Source organism: Natator depressus, chromosome 6 (assembly GCF_965152275.1).
Source record: "Natator depressus isolate rNatDep1 chromosome 6, rNatDep2.hap1, whole genome shotgun sequence".
NCBI classification, from domain to species: domain Eukaryota; kingdom Metazoa; phylum Chordata; order Testudines; family Cheloniidae; genus Natator; species Natator depressus.
Genome location: NC_134239.1, coordinates 109,736,205 through 109,747,082, shown reverse-complemented (window position 1 = coordinate 109,747,082; position 10,878 = coordinate 109,736,205). Strand labels below are relative to the sequence as shown.

The 10,878-nt window shown below is 42.2% G+C and overlaps 1 protein-coding gene across 1 annotated transcript in view; it reads right to left on the bottom strand.

Moving 5' to 3' along the window:
- Positions 1-3,177: 3,177 nt before the first annotated feature.
- The window catches only part of DYNC1H1 (dynein cytoplasmic 1 heavy chain 1), a 68,912-nt gene continuing 61,211 nt past the window's right edge, over positions 3,178-10,878 (bottom strand). Inside the window, exons 75-78 of the mRNA XM_074956252.1 lie at positions 9,740-9,882; positions 4,784-4,952; positions 4,077-4,204; positions 3,178-3,570 (exon numbers count right to left, since the gene is read on the bottom strand). Coding sequence (XP_074812353.1) covers positions 3,442-3,570; positions 4,077-4,204; positions 4,784-4,952; positions 9,740-9,882 — 569 coding nt within the window. The 3' untranslated portion in view covers positions 3,178-3,441. The remainder of the gene's footprint in view (positions 3,571-4,076; positions 4,205-4,783; positions 4,953-9,739; positions 9,883-10,878) is intronic.

Below are 10,878 nucleotides of genomic sequence, written 5' to 3'. Positions count from 1 at the left end.
CCTGCAGCTGCTTTGTTCCCATCGTGAGTGGTCACTTGCAGGTTCAGCCAAAATAACTCAAATCACACAAACCAGAAGTTTGGGGGAACAGATAATCCGCATCAACTTTCATTTTGCAGGGTCAAACTGACTTTCCCTTTTATTTGGTGTTGACAATGAACTCTAATAGAGCCTGTTTCTCTAACCTTCTCTCCAGCACTGGGCATGCCAACGTGGGTTTATAACGTAAATACCAACAGTTGAACTTCTTCTACAATGAGGGGTTTTTATTTTTCCTTTATGAGAATGACTTTTCTCTCTCAAACCCAGCTGCTAAACAGAATGATCAGGGCCAGGAGAATAAATAACCATTTTAATTTGCATGGTTCTCTTTTTGCCTTCCCCTCCATATGGTATGGGGTAGATTTTTGAAGTAATCTACAGAAGAAGAAGAAAGGGCTTCATGGAGCCCTTTGCTCAGCACTAGTAAAACTGTCTCCTACTGAACAAATGTAGAGGTGTGGGACTTGCCTATAAGCAGGAAGAGAGTGGGAGAAGGGTATTTTGTTGCAGCACCACCCAGAGCTACAGGGATGTTTGTTTAAACTTCTTTTCAAATCTACTATCCCAATATATAACCTGTTTTTTAGTACAATTGAAATAAACTACTTTAAACCAAGCCTGAACTTTATTGCTCTTATTAACTGTATTTTCTCAAGGTGGACATGAGGGGAAGTGTGGCAAGTGAAATGTAAAATAAACCTACATCAAGGGATCTATTAAACATCAGTTAGAACCTTTGTGTCTTAAGTTCACTAAAGTTCCACCTGACTTAAAAATCCTCCAGAGACTCACTAGCATGCTCGAGTATATATGCTGTAGTATGGATTTCCATTGTGGAAGAGTGGTAAGAATACCAAACATTTAATGAGTGGCCACAATGTAAAATCATTTAATTTCTTCCTGTGTTCACCAAGGTCAGAATGGAAGTAAGAGAGTAGGTTGAAGGTTTAGGTTTTTTTTTTAGTATTCTGGGGGTTGCACTCTTGTGCTTAAGGAAAACTAAGTTACTTACAGCTTTGAAAAAAAGGAGTACTTGGAGCACCTTAGAGACTAACCACTTTATCTGAGCATAAGCTTTCGTGAGCTACAGAAGTGAGCTGTAACTCACAAAAGCTTATGCTCAAATAAATTGGTTAGTCTCTAAGGTGCTCCAAGTACTCCTTTTCTTTTTGCGAATACAGACTAACACGGCTGCTACTCTGAAACCTTACAGCTTTGAGGTGCTGGAGGAGGACTATTCTTAAATGCTGAAATTTGCTGGGAAGAAAAATGCTTTTGCTCATTTTTCTTCCCTGGCGTTACAATGACTAGCAGTGTAACTGTAAAATGGTGACAGTTAGGCTCCAGTGTGGTGCATACAGCCTTGTTTGGAAACACCAACAATGTTAATTATTTTACTACCACCGATTCAGTAGCCCACAGCCTACACTAAACTGGCACTAGGGCTTATGCCTCTGACTACATCTATGGCATATCTCCATAGCAGCAGAAGCCTTGCTCTTTAGTCAATTTTTTCCCCCCTAAATTCTTCAATGTTTTCAGTTCTTCTGTAAAAACTTCTTGGACTTTGCTCTCTAGATTTCATCTCAGACAAATTAGAGGTGGAAAAAGACCTATGTCTAGCTCACTGGGCTTTATTTCTACAACTGCTAGTAAGCTGAAAGTTGCTACTGGAGACAGTGAACAAACACTCTTGAAATTTGGACCTCAGGGTCCCTCTCTTCAGCCTGCCAAAGTCCAAAGCTGGGGCACAGTGTCTGAAAAGCCCCAAAGTGCATGGTGAACATTATTTAAGCTTAAAATGTTGGAGGATTCCTCATAGCATAGATCAGTGTCTACCTCTACCAAATCCTAGCCCCATGTTAAACAGAAAAAATTCAGACCTCATCTAGCCCTGTAGAATAGAAATAGGCTCAGGAGGCCAGTAGCTCTGTTCATGACCGCTCAAGGCTGGCATTAAACATCTCTCAGCTTTTTGCTGATGATTATTTTTGTTCTAAATTTTAGAAGTGCATGTAACAGATAACTGAGTGAAAAGAGTTATGTTCCTCACTTTTAGGGTCATTTGACACATGCAAGCCCAGATGTGTCAATCAGGGAAGGGAAGTAACCTAGTCTCCTTCCATCTCTCCTGCATTTCATATCCATAAGTGTGTCAAAGGGCTTACCTTTGATTTACTTCAGGGAACTGCATGAGACTATATATTTCAGGGTGAAGCTTTTCCTCACCGTTTAAGTTATTTTCCATTTCACTGCCTCTAGCAGCACCCTAAATAATTATTCTTAATATTTGCCCTCTTCAGGCATGCTTCTTTCTTCCACACATGACTGACCTGTGTAAAAATAACTTAAATGAACCCATCCCTCCAGTTCCTTATTCCTGCCTTGCTGCTTAAGTGGTTCTTTCCTTCTTTCTGAGGCTCCAAACCTAATTCAATAATCTAGGTTTACAGGTTATTTCCTTTAGACAGATTTTTTTTCTAGATTGGTTCAAAACTACAAACCACTTTAGAAAAAGTTGTTTTATTTGTATTTGACCTTAGTTGGAGGTAAGAGAACAAGCTTCCCTGTATTGCCCCCACTATGCCTCAGGCCTGTCTTGAAGGATGACCATTGATGATGGGTCATAGATACAGTCTTCACGTTCAGTCAGTTTTGGCTTTCTTGCTGAGACAGCTAAATACAAATAGGAACAAGTGGCAGTTGGCTTTAAGGGTAGACACCTTAAGTATGCAGTTCTCACTTAAGTATGCAGGTGGTTCATATCTATTCCATGTAGATTAAGCAATGTGTGCAGTTCATCACGCCTGTGTAATAGTAATATTGGCATAACCTCTCCCTTGCGTTCCTTTTTAAAACCAGTGTTTGCTCAATTTCAACCTGTTCCACTGAATTAATTTGGGCTTTTCTTGTTTCTGGTTACAGGTGATTTATACAGGAGATCTGCAAGTTAAGTACCACAAATGGTAAAACTGGTTTCTTAATAAGTTAGCATCATTCATTATTGAAGACCTGGGTAATGCTTCACCATCGTTCTCCATTCCTTGAAAATTTAAAAGCATTAATGGAAGTAATTCTCTAGAGCAAGTCATGGCAAGAACAATGTTTTTAGAAATGAAATAAAGAACCACAAATCATGCTACAGAATTTATTTAATGTAGGAGGAACCATCAAACATTACCACATGTAACTAGAGCCATCTAAAAACCACATCCAATTCTCCCTCAAAACCATCAGTATCACCAGAAACCCTGGCAAGAAGCCCAGCCTCTAGCAAGTCAACTTTACACCAATCCATCTGACAACTTAACCATGCCCTGGAGGTTAAAACTAACACTGTGGACTAGATTAAAGACACTGAATTTTACTACTGTTTATCAGTTAGAAAACGTTATTTTGTTACTCTGTGCAGAGGACTGCAACACCACGTTCATAGAAACTGCGAGGATCTTCCTTGGTGGCTATTTCAAAGTCAACGGTGAAGATCAGATCAGCACGGGTGAAGTTCAGATAAACTGGTAATGTAACCTGGAAAAGAAGTTAGGCATTTATTAAAATGTGGATAAGACAGATGAATGCAAGATAAAAGTCAAAGGGAAGACAGCAAAGGTCCCCACCGCTGGAAATTATGAAGAGACATTCCATATTGAACTTTGCCCATCCTTCCCCAACCATGATCAACTGTACTCCTAAGAAAGAACTCCCAGCCTGCCAGGCTAAAGGTGTTGTTCAGACTTCTCAGGACCCAATGCTTCATGAGTTTACATTTCTTGATAACCCCCAGCTAGTCACAAAGAGAGGGTGGTAGCAGTACTGGATCTGTTTGTCAGACTCCTAGGAATTGTAACCCCCAGGTTGAAAACTCATATTGGAAAGGAACATCTGTGGTACCGCAAAATGTAAGACTAATGAAATGGAAGCAGGTATTTCCCCATTTTTATTCTAGGGCACCAGAGAAAGTAGAATTTAAAGCTGATGAGCCACTACTGAAAGGAATCACAGAATAACAAAACATATGTCTCCACATTACTTACCACATTAGCCTTTTTATCTGCATTTGTCTGCTTGATCCAGCGAAGCTGTGTTATGGGCAATATAGTTGATATAGCATTTGAAAGGGACAGTTTATTGTTACTGCATGTAGCTCCCTGAAGCTTCAAACCTATGAGTTAAGTATGAAAATGTGAGGTCTTTCCTGAAAGTGTATGCACATTTAAAAGGAAGTTTCCTTTTCCACTCCATTTTCAAGTCCAGAGGTAGATTCACCCATCTAAAATGTGGTAATTGATATTTAGACCTACTGTTAAAGTGGGAGACCTAATTTATACAAATGAAAAAATACTCCAGAAAAGGTAACAGTGAAGGCTACTAGAGGAATAAAAAAGCCACCAGAGCGCTATCTATCTCTAACATATTGACTGTTAGCTATTTGCATTTATCCATATTTGCACTACTACTGACAATGTTCATTCATAAGGATTCTCAACCCCTATGCACTAGCATAGCAAAGTTTTCCATTAATGTGTTTTTAAATAATGCAGAATCCCCCCTAGAAATTGACTTCCAATGCTACTTCTAGTGCAACTGCAATCAAACTTTCACTGTGCTTGTTAACTCCCCTCGGTGTTATGTATCTGATATGGTCTGTGCCAGCATTTTTACAGAAGATAAATACCCAGCGTTAAGGGCTAATAGCACCTATTTCCTTCCCTTCCACCTTGTAAAAAGCACGTCAGCTAACCTGTGACTCCAAAACTGCAAGCATCCAGGACTGCATTCTGAGTAGTTGTAACATTGACTTCTAGACAAAGTTCTTCCAGGGACCAGCTGTTTGCTTGAGCCACATATTGTCTTGTAGCAGTAATATAAGCCTCAGGTACGAACAAGCCACCCAGGCACACATGGATGTTCTATTAAAAGAATTGTATGTTTTAGAAATTTCTATAATAGCTACTGCAATGGCACTTAGCTGCATTCAATATCTATTTAAACAAAAAGTTGCACTAAAATATGGACCATCTTGCAAACTATGTATGGCATGTTTCCTCAGATGAAGATTTACCCTCAAAGGGATAGTTTCCTACTAACATACACATGTAGAAACAATTTTATGAATCCTAAAGTCTGTTTTATAGGAAAAAATTAGCAGTTTCAGAAGAGTTCAATATTTGTATGTAATTCTATTGCGTATATATAAGTAGAATTAGAAATACAAATTTCCTAATGTGTCAACATTTCCCACAAGGCTGTGCTATAAGGTATTGTCTTCTTTGAGTACATGCAGCGTATTCCATGCACGTGCCCAGCGCACCAAAGCCAGAGAACTTTGCCTAGCAGTAACTATAGAGGCTGTGCTCATGCCTTGGGACACCTCCTCTGGGTATTTAAAGGCAGCACCTCCCTGACCCTCCTCAGTTCCCTCTCACTGCCCATGGCTTGAATCGGAGCTCTGAGTGTTGTTCTCACCTCATGTTTTAGTATCAGTTTTCTGAGCGTTATTTCTTCTAGATCAGCGGTTCTCAAACTATGGGTTGGGACCCCAAAGTGGGTAGTGACCCCCTTTGAATGGGGTCGCCAGTGCTGGCTTAGACTTGCTGGGGCCCTGGGCTGAAGCATGAACCCCACTGCCCAGGGCTGAAGCCAAAGGGGCTCAGGCTTCGGTCACCCCTCTTGGAGTTGAGAAGTAATTTTTGTTGTCAGAGGGGGGTCACGGTGCAATGAAGTTTGAGAACCCCTGTTCTAGATAACAGTAGCTTAGATTTTGTTTAGTGTTAATATAGTGTTTGACTAGCAGGCTGCCCCGTGTGATGCCCTCACCAGGGTTCAAGCACCATCTGTCATGTGAGGGGCCATCCTCACACAAAGTGTTTGTGGTGTCTCAGTGAGGGACACATTATGGACTGGTGCTCCATTTGTAAGGTTTTTTGGGTTGTTTTGTTAAAAAAGGATTCAGGTGGCGAGAGACTTATGGCTGAAGCAGCACTTTCTGGAGCAGGCCTTGAGGCCCGCTTCAGCACTGAGGCCCTTGTCTGATTGGTGGTCACCTTCGTAACTAGCAAGTAACTGTGCTCCATGTTCGGACTCTGGTGTTTCACTCAAGAGGAAGAGGAGTTACTCTCCATAACACTAATTGGGACCATTCCAGGGCTCAGGGAAACTCCTCCTCCTCATCTTTTAAGAGGAGTGCTAACTGGCATCCTACTCCTGGCATGCAGAATGGAGCAGGTCCATCTAACGCAGGGGTTCTCAACCTGGGGATCATGACCCCTGGGGGGGTCACAAGGTTATTACTTGGGGGGTTGCGAGCTGTCAGCACCACCCCAAGCCCCACTTCACCTCCAGCATTTAAAAAATATTTAACACTATTATAAAACAATGTGTTTTTAATTCATAGGCTTGCTGTGTGAAACGGGTCATGAGTGCAAAAGTTTGAGAACCACTGGTCGAACTGCTCCCTGGTACCATACTGAGACCAGCAAGAGCCTGTACCATTGATTCTGATTCTGGCCATGGGGTGTTCATTGAGTCCAGTACCAATGATGTCAGGACCGGAGCAGATTGTCTCCCTGCTGGTAGCATATCAGACAACATCAGACCTGCTTTGCCTCTCAGTCCCCGACTCTCCACTAGTTCAGGAATTTTTCTGGTGCCGTAGCTTTTAATGCTTTGTTCTCGGTTGTGCCCTTGGCACCTTCTAGCTGGGTTGCAGAACTGTTGGGTTTATGGGCAGTGCAGCTTGCACTGCCCATGTCCCAGACTGTGGAAATGCGGCAGATGCCAGGCCTGGCCCCCAAACACCCCCCTCAATGCTCATGCGCCCTTTAGTACAGTCATTGCCCTGACAATAGATTCTGTTGTCGACTTCAGTACTCCCCTTGACCTCAGTACTGGCACCTCTTCTGGTACTGGGTACGACTGTGTCTCACTCAATACCACCAGTGCCAATTCCCCATTCCTGTTCGGTACCAATGCCGCCCCCGTGTTGGGACGCTATCAGTACACCATCTTCCACTCCCTGGGTTTTTAGCAATTGCATGGTTGTGGTGACAGTATACCTCAGGAAGAGGGGATTTCATATCTTCCTGCATCTGGATGATTAGTACAGAGAGGCAAGTCCAGAGAAGAAGTCCTCATGTTTACTTCACACTATGCTTACTCCATAGTCTAGGTCTCTGCCTAACCAATGGGAAGTCAACATTGATTCCAGTACTGAGTTCACTGAGGCCCTGCTAGACTGAGTTTGAGAGCATTACTGCCGACCGACTGATTTTGCATTATTCACCATCTGTGTCTGGAACTGCAGTCTCAACCCTCAACCACAGCCCAAGTATGCCTGAGATTGCTAGGCCATGTGGCTACATACACACAGATAGTCCAATATGTCATGTTACACCTTTGTCCTCTTCAAATGTGGCTGATATTGGTCTATCATCTGAACCATCATGTGCTGGACAAACTGGTCTGACTTCCTCTACCTATCCGGAGTCCTTATGGTGGACAACTGTTCAGGGAACACGTGCCAGGGTGTTCCCTTCGCCCAGTCCCCATCGATCAGGACTACTGTCACTGATGCCTTCTTAATAGGCTGGGGAGCACATCTGAGTTCACAGAAAATTCTAGGCCTGTAGTTGGAACAGGAAGCTTCTCTGCAAATCAGTGTCCTAGAATTTGTGCCATCTACAGTGCCTGTCAGAGACATCGGGGACTCAGCATGCACATCCTTAAGAATATCACCATGATGTATTATGTGAACAGACGGGGGTGCATACTCCAATGTGCTGTGTCAGAAGGCGATCAGACTCTGCCAGTTTTGCATCAACAAAAACAATCACTGTGGCCTGTCATTTACCTGGGATCCAGAATCACCTGGCAGATCCCCTCAGTAGAAAAATTTTCCTTGAATTACAAGTGGTCTAAAAAGCCCAGTATCCTACCTCTTTGCTGTTTGGGAATTCTGCCTGTTCAAGACAGACAAGAAATGCCATCTATTTTGCTCTTGAGGGTGTGGTCTCAGTCCAGGCCCCTGATTGATGCTTTCCACCTGATGCTGGGAATCAGCACTCCTGTATGCCTTTTCCTCCAATTCAAATCATCCTGGAGGTCATTCTCAAGCTGAAACTGGACCGTGCCAAGCTCATTCTCATTGCTCCAATGTGGCAGAAACAGTATCAATTCTCTGACTTCAGGTTATTGGTTTGGCCTCCCATCTCTCTTTCCTCTTCACCCTGACCTCTTTCTTTCTCCCTTTTTGTCAGAAAGCTCCTTTCCTTGTGGCAACATCATCTGCTAGGAGCACGTGTAAACTGCAAGCTCTGATGGCGGAGCATCCCAACACACAATTTTCCAAAAACAAAGTAACCCTGCAGTCGCATCATAAATTCTTTATCTAAAGTGGTTTCTCAGTTTTACTTGAAACAAATTATTTATCTACCAGTGTTCTTTGAGCCAAATTCAACCCCAGAGGAGTAGCATCTTCACACACTGGATGTCAGGCAATGTTTAGCCTTTTACAGATAGAACTAAATGTTTCCTTTCTTCATCTCATCTGTTTCATGTGTGAACCAAATGAAGGGGCAATCTCTTCACAGTTGATCTCAAGATGGATAACTTCCTATATCATGACAGCAAACGAAGCAGCTCAGATTTGAAATTTGCAGGGCTGCCATTGGATCCTATGTACATATGTTTAAAACCACTATGCCACTTACGCTAAATCCAGATCAGATGAAAACTTAAGGTAATCCTGCACTCCTTGTTTAAACATACTCCAAGCCCCACCTCCTGCAAATACCGCTTGAGAGTCACCTACATGAAATTCATGGCTGCATCTACTTGAAGAAGGAATTAGAAACAGGTACTTATCTGTAGTGTATTCTTCTGGATGTGATGCAGATGTGTATTCCACAACTCACGCTCTGCATTAGAGTCTGTACTCTTGACATTTGGTGTGAAGGAAATGAGGGAGGTTGGGGGGTGCACCAACCTTATACAGCCACAGTAGAGTATAGGGTCACAGGGCATGAGTGCTGCCACTACATGTATTGCTAGTCAAAATTTGCTTTGGTGCTTGGGACCCACACGCACCTCCATGGAATACATGGCTGCATCACGTTTTGAACAGTTGCAGAACAGTAAGTAAGACTATGTAAGTCGACCTATGCTATGCAACTCCAGCTACGTTATGTAAGTCAACATACCTTAGGTTGAGTTACCACGGGGTCTACACTGCAGGAGGTCGACAGCAGAAACTCTCCCGTCGACTTACCTTACTCTTCTCGTTGGGGGTACAGTACAGGGGGTCGACTGAAGAGCAATCTGCTGTCGATTTGGCAGGTCTTCACTAGACCTGCTAAATCGACTGCCAGTGGATCAATCTCAGAGCATCGATCCCAGCTGTAGTGTAGACATAGCCTAGCTGTTTTTTCCCCATTGCAGCAACTATACTGTGTGCATGATCTGCAGCTAGGTTTGGAAAATGGCAATTTTTAAACGCAGGAAGTCATTCAGGAACACCATAATATACAAGCACGTTTGAAGGGGTGTCCAGGTCAGATTTCTGAGAAGCTCCTTAGCTAAAGCGTTTCAACGCTTTTTTACACTAACAGATATAAGCAGTTACAGACTCACGTAACCCTGATTTCTCAGAATTCAGAAAAGCCTTTAATGAGAAAAAGGCAATACAACGCAAGATAGATACCTTTAGTTCTTTTGCTCCACCAGAAGCTGCTGCCTGGGAAATATTCTGTAGTTGTTTAATGCGTTCACTGAAGTCAGACACCCACTGAATAACAGTCATGCCAGCAGGTACAGTGTAATGAGACCAGCTACGAGGCAGAATACCTAGAGAAGACATATCCAAGGTAAGAGCTCTGTATGGGTATGAGTTGGATTACACACTATTTCCAAATGCAATTTTACCCTTTCAGTGGCAGTCAGTCACTTCGCTATTATTGTATTTTACAACAGATTTTTCATACCACCAAGCACAATGGGGTTCTAACTTAACTGGGACCAGAGAGTACAAGTGTAACACGAACTGAAAGACAGAGTTTCATGACATTATAGAAAGCTACCTAGTTTTCTAAAATGTGTTCTTCAGATGAATATTTAAACAGAAATTACTGTCTGAAGTACAATTTACTAACAAATCCTGGAAGACATTCATTAGTAAGTTCAACTGCATATACACATCAGGTCTCAAAATACATCACAGCTAATTTTACAATTAAGCCTTTTGCAACATGGAAGACACCAATTTTAAGGAGTCACTGCACAGGGTACCACCACCTTTATCCTCGGGTCGCAAGGCAAAGAATATTTTATTAATTCAGTGTACAATAGTTCTGCTTAAATCTCTCTCAACCAGCAGCATATTCCACTGTATTGGTACAAAATATCCCCTTTTCATCATACTGCCAAATGTATGAGCAGAGAAAATCAAGCCAGGGTAACTTTTGGAGTTCCTCTGATAATTTTGTTACAAGTGAGTGCTTAAAACTTAAGGTTTAGATGGAAACTGATTTACGGTCAATTAACACCAGGCTCCAACTGTTTGTTTCAAACTCAGCAAAATCTTATTTTTTGATACCAGTCTCAGTTTTAGTGCTGCCAACTCTCAATTCTTTTCCAAGTCACACAGTTTAGATGTCTTACTTAAACCTCCAGCTCCTGGACAGTAACATGAAAGTTTCATCTTTCATTTAAATAGTTTCAGCTCCCACAGTTGCAGAAAAAGTTTAAAAACCACAATCCAAGTGAACCCCAAAGGCAAAAACCCTAGACTGGCTTAAAAATTTGATTTTCCCCCCCTTTCTTCAAGTCAATCTCATGCTATTT